Source organism: Salminus brasiliensis, chromosome 1, assembly GCF_030463535.1.
Source record: "Salminus brasiliensis chromosome 1, fSalBra1.hap2, whole genome shotgun sequence".
Lineage (NCBI taxonomy): Eukaryota > Metazoa > Chordata > Actinopteri > Characiformes > Bryconidae > Salminus > Salminus brasiliensis.
The window spans coordinates 6,529,767-6,546,226 of record NC_132878.1 but is presented as its reverse complement, the minus strand read 5'-3'; the positions used below and the strand labels follow the sequence as shown (position 1 = coordinate 6,546,226).

General features: G+C 43.6%; 2 protein-coding genes across 2 annotated transcripts; one reads left to right on the top strand and one right to left on the bottom strand.

The window, feature by feature from the left end:
• The first annotated feature begins 2,350 nt into the window (after nucleotides 1-2,350).
• On the top strand, nucleotides 2,351-5,772 carry LOC140537745 (uncharacterized). The gene is made up of 7 exons (XM_072659975.1): nucleotides 2,351-4,385; nucleotides 4,443-4,585; nucleotides 4,715-4,809; nucleotides 4,898-5,015; nucleotides 5,143-5,226; nucleotides 5,374-5,527; nucleotides 5,651-5,772. Exons 1-7 carry the CDS (start codon nucleotides 2,351-2,353, stop codon nucleotides 5,770-5,772), a joined length of 2,751 nt encoding a protein of 916 aa, XP_072516076.1.
• A 3,779-nt stretch (nucleotides 5,773-9,551) lies between these two features.
• LOC140572216 (uncharacterized) lies at nucleotides 9,552-14,295 on the bottom strand. Its single transcript, XM_072692740.1, has 3 exons — nucleotides 14,043-14,295; nucleotides 10,742-10,974; nucleotides 9,552-9,745 (listed from the first exon to the last, which is right to left on the bottom strand). Exons 1-3 carry the CDS (start codon nucleotides 14,293-14,295, stop codon nucleotides 9,644-9,646), a joined length of 588 nt encoding a protein of 195 aa, XP_072548841.1. The 3' UTR covers nucleotides 9,552-9,643.
• Nucleotides 14,296-16,460: the final 2,165 nt, after the last annotated feature.

The window sequence follows — 16,460 nt, the reverse complement described above, 5'->3', positions numbered from 1 at the left end:
AACTTAGTAATAATAATAATAATAATAATAATGTAAAAATAAGTGCATAGATGTACAGAGCATTTCCATTTGCAACATTAAAAACCCTGTGCAGTGAAATGCAGTGCAGGTGTTGTGGATCGCTGCTGAAGATAAATGTGTTCTGCAGTAAAGAAGGTTTAGCTTTGACACTTTTTCCTCATGTTATTTATTCAGTAATTTGTTATTTGTCATTTGTACATCGCATTTCACATTTCACCACTAGGACTGCTTTCAAATCTGGCACCGAATCTCCTCCTTAAAACTGATCTTGAGCCATTTTTTCTTTATTGCAGATCGACATGAGTGTGATTTCTGTCCTGACGGATGAAGAGTTTGGAGAAAACGTCCCCAGATATGGAGATCGTAGTGCAGTGAGAGCTTTTTCCCTCCGAAAATGTCCACTTGCAGTTCCACTGAACTTATAAAAGATAGAAATCTCCTGAAACAGACAGTATATACAGCTGAACCAGAAGTTTACATTCACTATAGAAAAAGACACATATGCATTTTTTCCTCACTGTCTGACATGAAATCAGAATAAACTTTTAGTGTTTTAGGTCAATTAGGATTAAAATTATTTCTATTTGCTAAATGACAGAATAATGAGAGAGGGAATTTTTATTACTTTCTTTAAAGTAAAAGTTTAAATACACTAAGATTACTATGCCTTATGACAGCCTAAATGATGATGTCATGTCTTCTGATAGGATTACTGGCAACATCTGAGTTAATTAGAGACACACCTGTGGAGGTATTTTAAGGCACACCTGAAACTCACTGCTTCTTTGTGTGACATCATGAGAAAGTCTAAAGAAATCAGCCAAGAGATCAGGAAGAGAATTGTGGACCTGCACAAGTCTGGCTCATCCTTGGGTGAAATTTCCAGAAGCCTGAAGGTTCCTCGTTCATCTGTACAAACACACAGGGACAAAGACCTTCATTTTTGGAGACATGTCCTGTGGTCTGACGAAACTCAAACTGAACTGTTTGGCCATAATGAGCATCGTTATGTTTGGAGGAAAAAGGGGGAAGCTTGCAAGCCTGAGAACACCATTCCAACTGTGAAACACGGGGGTGGCAGCATCATGCAACATCTCAAGACATCAGCCAGGAAGTGAAAGCTTGGGTGCAAATGGGTCTTCCAAATGGACAAATGACCCAAAGCAGACTGCCAAACTGCTTACAAAGTGGCTTAAGGACAAAGTCAATGTTTTGGAGTGGCCATCACAAAGCCCTGATCTCAGTCCTATTGAAAATGTACGAGCAGAGCTGAAAAGGCATGTGCGAGCAAGGCGGCCTACAAACATGGCTCAGTTACACCAGTTCTGTCAGGAGGAATGGGCCAAAATTCCTGCCAACGATTGTGAGAAGCTTGTGGAAGGATATCCAAAACGTTTAACCTAAGTCATACAGATTAAGAGCAATGATACCAAATACTAATGAAATGTATTTAAACTTTTACTTTGAAGAAAGTAATAAAAATTGCCTGAAAAATTCCCTCTCATTATTCTGGCATTTAGCAAATAGAAATAATTTTGGTAATCCTAATTGACCTAAAACAGGAAAGGTTTATTCTGATTTCATGTCAGACAGTGAGAAAAAAATGCATATGTGTCTTTTTATACAGTGAATGTAAACTTCTGGTTCAACTGTAAGAGCTAATAGATTTCATAAAGGCCACGATCTGATAAATTTAATTAACCCACAATAAGACATGATGATACAGTGGCACAGGAGTGCTCCCCTAATGCTTTGGGGTTCATTTAGGATTTGTAGTTAGTTATAATATTAAAAAATAATAATTTAATATATAATATTGTAAATAATTTTCTGTAAGAGAGAATTACATAGATAAATTCAGTTGTAGCGTCTCTTCTAGTGTAGCCGTTTCTCTTTATTGGACATGTGGACAGTGTTTAAAGGGGTCAGCTGTGCTTGTTTCCACCGTATTTTCCCAATCAGGGAATTCCAGTAGTGATATTCCATATTTTCAGTGAAATAATAATCATATAATAATATAATAAATGTGTTATAATGTATTATATTATAATAAATATATAATAATAATAATAAATAAATGTATTATTAGAGACTCATTCTGGGTCGCTGTTCAGACGCTGTCCTGTAATTCAGTTCAGACTGGGAGGAATTTGCAGTTTGAGGCAGTGGGTGATGTCATAATGGCCTGGAATGGGGGCGGAGCCAATAGAAGCATTTCCATGGCAACGGGCAGGTTCCAAGTATAAGAAGCAGGTGCTTGGAACTAGGGGCCTCATTCAGCAGTGTGTCCCCAGGAGGAAAGGTGAGGCTCACAGCTGGATTGCTCCAGATGCAGTGGGTACGAGAGCTGCAGTGTTTCTGGAGCAACTTCTGCTCCAAATTCTTCTGCTGCCGCGATGACAGCCGAGCCCTGGAGCGGCAGAGGGAGGACGAGTGGTTCCACCGGCTTCAGACGGAGAGGAGGAAGTCTGAGAGGAAGCTGAAGCTGCTGAAGAGGAAGCTGAAGAAGATGGAGGCGGAGGAGAGGAGCTTGGACATGAGGAGGAGGCAGCGAGAGTGGGAGAGAGAGATGCAGGAGAGGAGAGAAAAGGATTGGTGGAGCAGCTGGAAGGAACTGAGAAGGGAGGAGGAGCAGGAGCTGAAGAGCAAGTCCAACGTGGAGAGAGAGAGCCTGCTCCTCCTTCAGCAGATCCAGAGAGAGAGAGAGGAGGAGCAGCTGGAGTGGAGAGAGAGAGAGGAGATCCTGAGGAGGCAGCTGAAGGAGATGAAGGAGAGAGTGGTGCAGATGGAGCGTTGGAGTGAGGACGAGAGGAGGTGTGAGGACCGGTTGGAGAGGAAGAGAGAGAAGGAGGTAAGAAAGAGGGAGATCAGGAAACAGATGATGGAGGAACAGAGGGAGGAGAAGAATAAGGAGGAGCTTCAGCTTCAGGCTGAGAGAGAGCGAGCCCTGGGGAAGAAGCTTGAAAGAGAGCTGAAGGAGAAAGAAGAGGAGGTGGAGAGGGAGAAGAGGAGGATGGAGGAGAAGGAGAAGGAGATGCAGAGAAAGCTGGAGGAGATGAAGCAAGAGATGGAGAGAGAGCAGGAGGTAAGAAAGAGAGAGGAGGAGAGAAAGATGGAGATGGAGCGAGAGGAGGAGAGAAAGATGGAGATGGAGCGAGAGCAGGTAAGAAAGAGAGAGGAGGAGAGAAAGAGGGAGATGGAGCGAGAGCAGGAGGTAAGAAGGAGAGAGGAGGAGAGAAAGATGGAGGAGAGAAAGAGAGAGGAGGAGAGAAAGAGGGAGATGGAGCGAGAGGAGGAGAGAAAGATGGAGATGGAGCGAGAGCGAGAGCAGGTAAGAAAGAGAGAGGAGGAGAGAAAGATGGAGATGGAGCGAGAGGAGGAGAGAAAGATGGAGATGGAGCGAGAGCGAGAGCAGGTAAGAAAGAGAGAGGAGGAGAGAAAGATGGAGATGGAGCGAGAGCAGGTAAGAAAGAGAGAGGAGGAGAGAAAGAGGGAGATGGAGAGGGAGATACTAAAGCTGCAGGAGGAGAAGCTGCATCAGAGGCGCCTGAAGATGGAGAGAAGGAGAGAGGAGAAAATCAGGGCTGAGAGAGAGCGAGCCCTGGAGCAGAAGATGGTAAGAGAACTGAAGGAGAAAGAAGAGGAGGTGGAGAGAGAGAGGAAGAGGATGGAGGAGAAGGAGATGAAGATGGAGAGAAAGCTGGAAGAGATGAAGAAGGAGATGGAGAGAGAGCAGGAGGTAAGAAGGAGAGAGGAGGAGAGAAAGATGGAAGAGAGACAGAGAGAGGTAGAGAGAGAGGAGGAGAGAAAGAGGGAGATGGAGAGACAGGAGGTGGTGAGACAGAGAGAGGTAGAGAGAGAGGAGGAGAGAAAGAGAGAGGTAGAGAGAGAGGAGGAGAGAAAGAGAGAGGTAGAGAGAGAGGAGGAGAGAAAGAGAGAGATAGAGAGAGAGGAGGAGGTGAGACAGAGAGAGGTAGAGAGACAGCAAGAGGCCCAGAAGATCCAGGAGGCCAGGCAGGAGCACATGCAGAAAGCGAGGCAGCGGAAGAGGGAGCTGCTGAAGAAGATGTTCGCTCCAGGAGAGCGTCTCTACAGAGCGGCGGAGGAGGGAGCTCGTCGCAGGGGCTTCAGAGGGAACGGGAAAACCGGGTTCTCATCTCAGGAAAAGGAGGAGAAACCTGAGCTGGAGAAAGAGCAGGACAAGCCAGTCTCTTCCAGTGGAGGACCCCGGTTCATCAGCGTCAAGCCCCTCAACACAATCCCAAAGCCTGAGGAGGAGCCTGAAGCCATACCTCCCTCCCCAGCTGATTCCTCCACAACTTCCACTGAGGAGGACAGTGTGGTGGACCAGGAGAGCAGCGCTGGTCCTGAGAAAGCCGACCATCGAAGAGAGCCCTCAGAGAACTCGGAGGCTCCAAAAGAAGCTAAAAGCAGCAAGGTGGACAAGCTGCAGGAGATCTTGCGGCAGCCGCGTCCAGAGGGCAACATGGCGAAGTGCTGCGTGGAGCGGGACAGGCGGAACAAGGACGGTCCCACCTACCGAATGTTCAAGGAGGGAGAAGAGGTCAGTGATATGATGGGCAGTCATGAGGTCCAGGATTAACGTCCTGTTGTGGCCGAGACCAATCACTATTTAAACTCTACTGCATCTTAGTGAACTCTAACCTCTCTCTCTGCTCCTCTTCCTCAGCAGTTGTTGATGGTGGCGAGGAAGGTGGATCACAGGAACACCTTTGAGATCCAAGTAGGCGAGTCTGTGGATGGTGGGAGTGCTGTGGGTCTACTGAGGTACGTAGAGATTTCTGACCAAAGTCCAGTCCCCCTCTCTCAGCAGGTCAAGATCATGTGTTCTAAAGATTCTCTGTGTTTCTTACAGGTGCAATAAAAACCGGACGGAGTTCACGCTGTACGGCAACAGAACCAACCCTGGTGTGAGCGATGAAGTTCCTCTAGTGGAGAACCACAATGAGCAGGAGCTCGCAACCATCCGCTACGTAAGTACATGCCGTTACACACACACACACACACACTGTACACACACACACACACACACACACACTCGTACTGGGTTCTGCCCAGTGCCACAAATGACTTGACTCATGCTGTGTGTTCTACTTGCAGGAGAACAGCTTTCTGAGGTGGAAGAAGATCTCAGAGAAGACAACAGTCGTTCTTCCCTGCCTGTGCAAGAAGAAGCCTTCAGAGGTAAGACCACCCTGTCTCAGTCACTTCCCGCACTGTAATCAGTATCACTGCTTATAAATAATAGCTTATTAAATGATTGGGACTTTGTTCTACTTAGGAGTCATATAGAGAGTTTTCTTAATATTCCTGTGTTTTTACTGTTAACAGGGAAAACCAGTACAGGAGCCATGTAGCAACAAGATCAGACTGCAGAACAAAGCTCCACGGTGGGACGAGGAGAAAGAGGGATACGTGCTTGACTTCCACGGAAGAGCTAAAAGACCCTCTTCTAAGAACTTTCAGCTCTCCTTCCCTAAAAAACGTAAGTTCAACAGCCTTTACTTGCTTTCTTCTCTATTCTCTCCATCTGTCTCTCTCTCCCACTCTGCCGTAGCTCTGTACTCTCTCTGACTCATGATCGGTCTCTCTGCTTGTGTCTCCACAGAGGATTTGGTCATTATGCAGTTTGGTCGCATGGACGAGGACTCCTTCGCCCTGGACTACAGCTCCCCCTTAAGCGCGCTGCAAGCCTTCGCCGTTGGCCTGTCCTGCTTTGAGGCCAAGTAACATCATTCACAGGTTCTTGTGGAGGGAATTGGGGTAAAACTGTAAAGAAAAAGTCTGTTCAACTGTCTGTGAGACCAGCCTGGGCACAGATTTGGGAGCTGGCAAAAGCCCGGTAGGGGCGATCAATGTCACTGACTCCAGGGCCACGGAGCCGCCATGTGAGCAGGAGCTGACACAGGGATTAGGGCACCTTGCATGGAGACAGGAGCAGCTGGGACAGGAACAGGAGCCGACGTGGCCAGGTGATTAGGCCGGAGCAGAGAGGGGAGGAGGGTGGTGGGGTCACCGTAGGGAGCCGTGGCTGTCCGAGGCCCAGCCCGCATGGTTGCCTGGTTGTGCATGTCTTTTGGGACATGCATGTGGGCAGCTGTTTGTAGCTCCAGCGCGCCCTCTCGGACACATGCCTGCACCGGAGCTTGGAGCACCAGCAGGGTTGTGTCCTGGCACGCTGTGGCAATGGGCATTCCTGGAGGCAGCCATGAAGTCGCCCTCGATTGCCGCTGTGGCACACGCTTCTGGGTGCCCCCCTCACCCTTGCAAATCTGGCCCAGGGCCAGGAGGGACATAACTGGCACGAGACCAGGTTTGGGGCTAGAAGCCAAGAGGCGAGGGTGGTCAGCCATCCACCCTGGCTGGGTTGGACTGGCCTCAGCCACTGGTTATTAGTTATTAGTCTCTCCGAGTCTCTGTCCTCTGCTGCTCCTTTCCATGTGTGTGTGTTTGAGCTGGGGTCTTATAATAAGGGGGCTAGCAGCTCATCCCTAATTCCTTTCACTGGACGGTGATCGCTCTGTCACAGGGCAGACTCCAGGGACAAGCAAAAGCTCCATGTTGAAGTTCTCCATCCCACACTCCTGCATACAGGTCATCAGGACTCCAGGACATCTTCTCCACCTCCTAAGTATCAATAAAATGTTTTGTAAGCCATTTCTTAGTGACGGACATTTTGTTTATCCTCCTGCCTCATGCAGGGGGTCTATCATCAGAGTAACACTGTACACTCATGTAGCACATCACCGTTTTAATGAACTGATCTCAGAACTGTGGTAAAACAGTGTCTCGGGCATCAGGCGGTGTATTCATAACCATTCAGTATAATAACATTCAGTGAGGGAGCTTATAGAGCTTTCAGCTTTCTGCTTCCATTCACCACCACTGTGAAGAATTCAGACTTCAGAGTAATCCCACTCTGAATGACTGTTCACATCTTAATCATTTCATTAATATTTATTTAATGCAGTAAATGTAACTTATGGATGTTAGCAGCATAGTCGGGTACTTCACCCCTGCATAATATAAAACCCGACCCTTTATTAGTTGAAAACACTCAGTCTAATTTGACTGGAGGTAAAAACACAGTTCCAGGTCTTTGACAGTTCAGTTGTATAATATAAGAATTCCCTGCTGATTTATAGCTGTTAGGAGTCTAAAGCCTGTGAGCAGCCGGGCAAACAATCATATGTCATTACAGGTTAACGATCAGCCTCGTTATATAGAAACAATTAAAGAAATAGGGGCTGATGGGTGTCCTTTCAGTATGCCTTAGTCAAAGTGGATGAACGACCCTACCTGGTATGTTGTACTGAACAATTACATTTATTGATTATTTAATCAATGATGATTCGATTTCCTATAGATTTATTATATGACATTATTGCAGTAGTTACACTCACTTTGAATTTGGATTATTATGATGATAATCAGGACATTAAAATCAGGCAGGTGAAGCTGTTTTGGTACCTGAGGTGCTGGTGCTGTCCTCCCACCACTTGCACGCGATCATTCAGGTTTGTGAATGGTGGAGAGGATGGATGGCAGTGTTTCAGGGAGTTCCCGTGTCTGTGCTACCTTCTGACTCTCTCCTTTTAATAAGGCTGTTATAGTCAGATCTGTCGGAGACGTTAGCCACACTCTGATACTGTCCACATTCCCGTTTCTCCATAAATCCAATCAGATTTAATTCCATCTCTTTACCTTCTCCGAGTTAATGACTGTCCACTTATCCGGCCTGACACTAATGAAAGAATGACCGCTGGGCTCTCCTGCTACCCGCGTCAGACCAGCTGCCCACCCTCCTGCTCCTCTAAATATTCACTACTATTATTATTACTACCACCATTAACCATCTTCATTACTTTCATTATTCTTACTACTCTCTACTATGATTATATTCATTAAATAATATTAGGATTAGATCAGCACACCTGAGGAGTAGAACAGTCTTATGTGGTGGTACGGTGACTTTTTATCAGTAATTTATAAACAGTTCTGACCAGAGGAGGATGGGTGAGCTTTGTGAGCCTTGGTTCCTCTCCAGGTTTCTTCCTCCAGCTCTGAGGGAGTCTTTTGTTCCAGGCTAAACTGCATTAAACTGGGATTTCCTGCTTCTGCTCTTTTAGTGCAGCATCAGCGTTCAGTTCTCTGACTTTTAACATCAGAACTGGTGACTTTAGCATCATTAACTGACCTGTGATGAAGGGTTTGCCACAGATGTACATGTATTAACTGACCAGGTCCCACAGCTCACCGTTCTGATCCTCTCTGTGGACGGCTTGAGGCCACAGATCTCTCCTTTTGCTGTCTTTCGCTCTTTGGGGAAGTAAAGAAGATCATAAACTAGGGTTTGTTGTATTGATGGACGAGCAGGATGCCACCCAGCAGCTTTTAGGCATGGGGACACTGTTATTTCCAGTTTGGCAGCAGCAACATGACTGGGTTCATTTTTCCCAAAAAGGGGGTAAAAACAACAGAACAGAGGTGAAGGTGGTTTGTAGGGAGGAACGGGCTAAAATTGCTCCAAGTCGATGTGCAGGACTAATCAACAGTTACCGGAAACGATTAGCTGCAGTTATTGCTGCACAAGGGGGTCACACCCGATACCGAAAGCTAAGGTTCACATTCTTTTGCCTCTCACAGATATGTTCAGTTTTCCTCATTAAATAAATAAACAACCAAGTCTGATATTTGTGTCTCATTAGTTTGAGTTAGTTCTCCTGATCTACTTTTAGGACCTGTGTGAAGATCTGATGAAGGTTTTGCTCAAATTTATGCAGAAATACAGAAAGGGTTTTCTGAAGGGTTCACAAACTTTCCAGCACCCCTGCAGGTCTACTTTGGTCGTTACGCTGTTTCTGGAATTTGACAGTAATGTTTGTGAGATGTTAGCGCCCCCTGCTGAGCTGGAATGATCACAGCAGCTATTTAGGGTCATTTCTGCATTGTCGTGTTCTCATATGAAAGGGCCAGTCTGGCTCTGCCTCTGGCCTCTTCTGCAAATCTGACAACATGGCGGACAGTTTGGTTTCATTTCTATAGGACAAAAGGGAATGGAGGGACGACGTCCATGTTCCCTACAGTCGCTGAGGCAGACAAAAGGAGACAAAAGTGGAGGAGTGGACTTTGGGGCAGGTCAGTAGTTCCTTGGCTGACACAGTGCACTACACAGGGAGCAGCCGAACATGTTAAACACATGGAGTTCAGACGAGGAAACCCATCCTTCAGTTTTTATTAGTTTAAACTCCTCTTACATGTTTCATAACTGTTGTTCCACCTGAGAGGATTTCACCATGAATAGTAGAAGCTGAAAAACTGCAGCTCATATAAAGCAGAACAAAGTATTATAAAATCAAATGTAGATTTTCTATAAAGTATGAAGGTAAAAGAACCCACAAAGACTTTAGTCCTGAAAAGAAACCACTTCTAACTTAGTCCTGAACCCTGACCCTGACACTGAACACCAAGTCCAGCACAGGTAAAGTGATTTTAACCTTTTTTACTATATTAAATAAATAAATAAATAAATAGATAGATAAAGGAGTCACTGTAAGTTAACCACCGGCCCGTCTCTCCTACATTACTGTCCACAAGTCTGTCAGTCGCCATGCAGCACATTTTTCCACTCCTCTTGCCCGCGGAGACTGAAAGGTAGTCTCTTCTGTCTTCTCCACTTCGCTCTCCGATTCTTGAACCACACCTGAAAGTACATTGATCATCATACAGATTATTTACACATTATATTACTTATGTACGATATCTGATCATTACTGTCCTACAAATTAGTCTTTAAAAGCCTGTTTCTAATGTTGGAAAGAAAAAGACCTAAAGATCTGTTTCTGTATTTATTTCAGGCTGTAGGGAACCACCCTCAGGGTCTTCTGGTCTTCTGAGACCTTTTGGGAATTAAAAAAATGAATGACTGTAATTTAACTTGAATTATTTAGAAGATCTCAGAGACACTTAGAAATGTCTGTTACTCTCAAAAAGGCAGAGTTTCATGGGTTATTGGAGACTGTAGGTGAGGTTTGACACCTGTGGCTGGAATCGAAGGCCTAGCTCTAACAGACACGGTTTGCCGTCATTTCTTTAAGACTGTAGATGACTTGTTTACTAATACAATACATGTCCAAATGTTTGTGGACACCGCTGCTAGTGAATGAATTCAGCTACTTTAAGTTGCAACCATCTGACACAGATGTGCAAATGCACACACACAGCTTGTCTGGCCAATAGAATAGGAGCAGATAAATCAACGTGAAGCTATTTGCACCATGCTGCCTAATGCCAGGTGTGGGCTAGAGTGGTATAAAGACCCCCAGCATTGAGCTGTGGAGCAGTTTAAGAATTGTGTTCTCTGGAGTGATGGATAATGATCCATCCAACACATTTTGGGATGAGTTTGGGAGTTTAGGATGTGACGGACTGGTGATCATCCAACATCCTGGCCTCACTAACACTCTTGTCATTGAATGCAATGAAATCCTCACAGCAATGATCCTCCAAAATCAAGTAGAAAGCCTTTTTTCTCTGGACAGTAGAGACAGTTGCTCCATCAAAAGCAGGAGAAAATGTTTTTTAATAGCCTTGATTTTGGACGGAACAAAAAATATGAGGGTGTCTCAATACTTTTGTCCACATAGTGTATGATCAACAGTCAAATATGCCCCCAATTAAAGAATCGCTCACACAATACCTCCACCCTCTCCTCTCGTAGGTGTGTTCTCTCCGCCAGCTGCTCGCGGGTGTGTATGTCTGGGTACTGGTTCTGCAGAAACAGCTCCTCCAGAGCGTCCAGCTGCTCCTCGGTGAAGATGGTGCGATGGCGACGGATCCTCTTCTGGATCTGACTGAAACTCTCTCTTCTCTGAGCCTCTCCTACTAGACACGACTCTGTCAGAGCTCTCCTGCTCCACGCTAACTGACAGGCTGGAACACAGTGGAGGAGAACAGAGACCGTGATCAACAACTGTGATAAAGACTAAAGCACCACAACATATACGACCACTGATCAGCCAAAACATTAAAACCACTGACAGGTGAAATGAATAACATTGATTATCTGTTTCCAGTGGCACCTGTTAAGGGGTGGATCTACACATTAGGCAGCAGGTGAGCAGTCAGTTTCTGAGCCACGTTGACAAGGACCAAAACTGTGATGGCTAGACGACTGGGTCTGAACATCTCCAAAACATCAGGCAGGTCCTGTGGGGTATTCCCATTGTGCAGTGGTCAGTATCTACCAAAGGTGCTCCAAGGAAGGACAACCGGTGGACCTGCAACAGGGTCATGGGCACCTAAGGCTCATTGATTCTCATGGAGGTCCCACCTCAGAACTTGAAGGATCTGCTACTAACATTAGTCTTGGTTCCAGACCCCACAGGACGCCTTCAGAGACCTTGTTTCCACGCCTCAACGGGTCAGAGCTGTTTTGTAGGCCCCATTTAAGCAGGTGGTTTTAATGTTATGGCTGATCAGTGTATATTTTTCTCTCTATATATAAAAAATATAGTGCCACTCATTCCTCAGCAAATTACATACACCATATTGACAAAAGTATTTGGACACCTGCTTATTCGTCATTTTTTTTTTTATTTAAGGGTATTAAAAAAAGAGTCTCTCCTGCTTTTGTTGGAGTAACTGTCTCTACTGTCCAGAGAAGACTTTCTACTCGATTCTAGAGGATCATTGCTGTGAGAATTTGATTGTACTCAGCATAAAGATTGTTAGTAAGGTCAGGATGTGCATGTGCACATCTGTGTCAGCAATGGGTGCAACTTTAAGTAGCTGAAAGCATTCATAGCAAGGAGTGTCCACAAACATTTGGACATGTAGTGTAAATAGAGAAATTCAATTGCATTATACCTTGCATGTGAAGCAGAACCTGAAATACAGTGTTGTGCAAAAGTTTGGACACCCCGGATCAAATTACATGTTCAGTAGCTTAATTTAATGGCATGGCATGAGCATACAGTAAGAAAAAGCTGGGTAGGTAGATTGTTTACATTATACAGGGTTCTTTAAAAAAAGTCTAGTCACACTCACGCTCTTACGAACTATTTATTCAAAGGTTCTTTAAAAATCAAAAATAGCATCTTGTGTTTTGGTTCCATTATTTTTAGGACTGTAATGTATGATATACAGAACCATGACAGGCCACAGAACCATTTGAATGTTTATCTGGTTCTCTGTCTGGTAGAATGGTCCATTACAGCTGTTCTGTGGGCCGCATTTAAGCAGGTGGTTTTAATGTTATGGCTGATCAGTGTATATTTCTCTCTATATATATAAAACATGCATACAGTCATGTCAACTGAGCAATACATGCCACTCATTCCTCAGCAAATTACATACACTATATGGGCAAAAGTATTTGGACACCTGCTTATTCATATAATATTAAAAAAGAGTCTCTCCTGCTTTTGTTGGAGTAACTGGAGTAAGACTTTCTACTAGATTCTAGAGGATCATTGCTGTGAGAATTTGATTGTATTCAGTAGTGAGGTCAGGATGTGCATGTGCACATCTGTGTCAGCAATGGGCACAACTTAAAGTATCTGAAAGCATTCATAGCAAGGACAGTACAGGTTCCATTATTTTCAGGGACTGTAATGTATGATATACAGAACCCTGACAGGCCATAGAACCATTTGAATGTTTATCTGGTTCTCTGTCTGGTAGAATGGTTCTTTAAGTAACCCCTGTTGATGGTTCTTTATGGAACATTTCAACAAGGGTTCTTTATAGCATTAAAATGACTTGTTAAAAAGTTACAGAACCCTTTTTGTTTAGAGTTTGGCCAACCCAAAAGAACCATCCACGCTAAAAATAAAGATTCTTTAATGGTGTCTTGGCTTTAATGTGCAGTTCAACTTTGTTGGCAAAAAAGGGTTTATCCAAAGGGCTATCCTCTCTTAAAAAAAGGTTCTTTATTTTATAAAGGATTCTTGGCTTGGATGTACGGTTCTACCCTCTCAGCAAAAGGCTTGTTGTTGGATTTTTTCTTAGCTTGTAACATCTGTGGCACCTTTTTGGTGATATATATATATATATATATATATTATATATTATATATATATACATATATTATTATATTATTATATATATATATTCTTTAACACCAGGTTCTTTCAATTACTATATTTGGATCCAACTATGATCAATGAATTTAAATAAACGTTTGAAGTTCTTTGCAAAGGCTTGTATCCAAAGACATGGGTTCTTCTGAAACCGTTTTTTTTCTTAAGGGGGCTATAAAGCACCTTAAGAGGTTCCTCCAAAGAACCAAAGTGCACTGGTGACCTTTTAACACTGTAAAAAATTAGCAGTTTTGTGACAAACGTTCTTCAGTGTTCTCAGAGGTGCCTACACTGTATAAGATCCTTGAGGACCTTTTGGAGTTTCTTCAGAGCACCTCTTAACGTGCTTTGAAGAACCTTCAAAAAACCTTCTAAAAATCCTTTTCTTTACTTTACTGAATAAACCTAGAAGACCCAACCTTTTTAAGAAGCTCCTTTCCACCACGTAGAGGTTCTTCAAACTAAACGGGACACATGTTTACCAAAACAAAAAGGGTGTTAAATGGTATGGTTCCACACTTTTAGAAAAGGGTTCTGTTTAGCACTGAAAATGAAAATTTTTGGCTTGTAACAATAGCAGAACCCTATAAGGGGTTCTTTAACACCAGGTTCTTTCAATGAATATATTTGAAGAACTTTTCAACCAGGCAAATAAGAGTTGTCATGGTTCTGTGTAGAACCAGTGGTTCTACTAAAGAACCCCTGATTGTAGGACAAATATTCCATAGGTGTCTAAGAAGCTCCTTTACACCACGTAGAGGTTATTCACACGATTCACTCACACTGTTTAACTTCTATAAAGAACCATGCATTAAAAGGTTCCTCAGGGAACCGTAAGTGGTTCTCCATACTGTATGTTACAACATTTTTTAACAGAGAGAACCTAAAAAAAAAAGGGCATTAAGCAGGCAGTCTTACACGTAGCTGGTGGGTAGTCGGCCTGCAGCATCTCTCCGCAGTGTGAGCAGTAGCAGCAGCAGAGGCAGGAGTGCTGGACGGGTTCTGTGAGGTTTGCAGTTGTGGTGGGTTCTGGATCTGTGGAACCATGAGGTTGCTGTGTGGTGGCCTCGCCGGCCTCGCCATCGTCTCCTCTCTCAGGCGTCCCACTTAGGATGCTGTCGATGCTGAAGGCAAAGCGTTTCCTGCCTGCTTCTTTCTCCACAGTGTCCATCTCGCACCTGTCCTCGTAGACTGACCACCACTGAGAGCTGTGCCAGTCTGGTCTGAGCTCCAGACATGGAGACTTTCATATAGTACGGACTCTCTCACTCCCCCTCTCTCTCTTTGCTCCCTCTGCTCTGTGTCAAACCCCCATTTACTCGATAGATTAAAGAAAGGAGACAAAACATAATCCCCCTATACAGAAGCACAAAAAAGTATAAAGTGGCTGAAAAAAAAATCCCATCTAATCTGGGCAGTTTTGTGAAAGGTGTTAGCGAGAAGAGGAGATTCTGGCTAATCTGGCTTTGGCTGAAATGAAATCTGATTTCACTGTATCAAATGAGGGGTACAGAGGGCCCCCTGAAATCCGCCTTGTTGTGGTTTTAGCAAAAAAAAAAAAAAAGAAGATAAATTGTCTGGCATTAGGGGCCTTTGATTCATCGCCGCTATACCGGGCGTCGGGAGTGACCGCTGGTCTTCGCGAGGATAAGCTTGGGTTAATATGTTTGCGTATGACTCTCGAAAATAACACACGGCTTTCTCTTAGCAGCCCTGATGTGATTTATGTTGTTTGTGGCCTCAGTCTGGTGGCGCTGGCTGATTATAGAGGCCACACTCTTAAAAAGACAAGATCCTTGAGGTTCATCCATTTGAACCTCCTATGGTGCTTTATAAAATCGTTGAGAAAAGACTTTCAGAAGAACCAATTTTTTGCAAATTATGATTTATTTCAGTGAGATAAATTCAGGAAGTTTCTCATACACTGTAAAAAAAAAGAAGTAGTTCCTTGAAGAACCTTTAGGTTCCTCCAAGAATGTTCCTCAAATGTCCCTTAATGCTCTTGGAGTTGCCTAGAAGAACATTTGGGACTCTTCATTAAGGTTCCTATAGGATCTTTGAGCTACTATATTTGGATCCAACTGTGTTGAAGGTTTTAAATTTATCTCACTGAAATAAACTCTTTGCAAAGGCTTTCATTCCTAAAAATGGGTTCTTCTAAGAACCTTTTCTTAAGTACACATTAAGAGGTTTCTCCACAATTCCTAAGGGATTTAGTTCTTTTAACAGCATATAGGAACCTTTGGGTTCTTCAAAGAACTATTTTAAGATCATGAGGATTTTTAGGCTACTTTATTTGGATCCAATTATGATCAGTGAATTTATCTCTCTGAAATAAACGCTCGAAGCTCTTTGCAAAGGCTTGTATTCAAAGAAATGGGTTCTTCTAAAACCGTTTTTTTCTTAAGGGGGCTATAAAGCACCTTAAGAGGTTCCTCCTCAAAGTGCACTGGCGACCTTTTAACTGTGTAAAAAATGAGCAGTTTTGTGACAAACCTTCAAGAGCTCAAACGTTCTTCAGTGTTCTTAGAGGTGCCTTGAGGACCTTTTGGAGTTTCTTCAGAGCACCTCTTAAGGTGCTTTGAAGAACCTTCAATAAACCTTCTAAAAACCTTTTCTTAAAGGTTCCTTAAAGCACCTTAAAAGGTTCCTCCACAGTTTACCTTTAAATCTTCAAAAGGTCCTCAAGGATTTTATACTTTTAACAGTGTGTAAGACCTTTTGGGACTCATGACCACAAAATCTGGTTCTTCAAAGAACCCAGATTGGCAACTATATTTGGATCCAACTATGAGGAACTACTTGAATCTGTCTTACTGAAATGAATGTAAGGTCTTTGCAGAGGCTTTCATCTTTAGGAATGGGTTCTTCTGAAGACCTTTTCTTAAAGGTTCTACAAAGCACCTTAAGAGGTTACTTGGCAGTTTCAAATTGAAGATCCTTCAAAAGTTCTTCAAAAGAGGATATTTAGGCAACTATATTTGGATCAAACTAAAAGAACTGTCTTGAGTTTATCTCACTAAAAAAGCTTTCGCCCAGAGGAATGGGTTCTTCAAAAAACTTTTTATTGAAGGTTCTATAAAGCACCTTATGAGATTCAGGAACCTCCTAACTTTCCTCAAGAATCTTGTCCTTTTAACAGTGAGTTGATTATCCAAATATAGCAGCCTGAAGATCCTCTAGGAACCTTAATTCAATAGGGTTCTCAGAGGAATCCCAACAGTTTTTACAGGCATCTCTAAGAGCATTGAGGAATGTTTGAGTTCCTAGAGGAGCCCCTTGGGTTCTTGGAGTAACCTAAAGTTTCTTTAGATCTTTCCAAGGTTCTTCAAACTC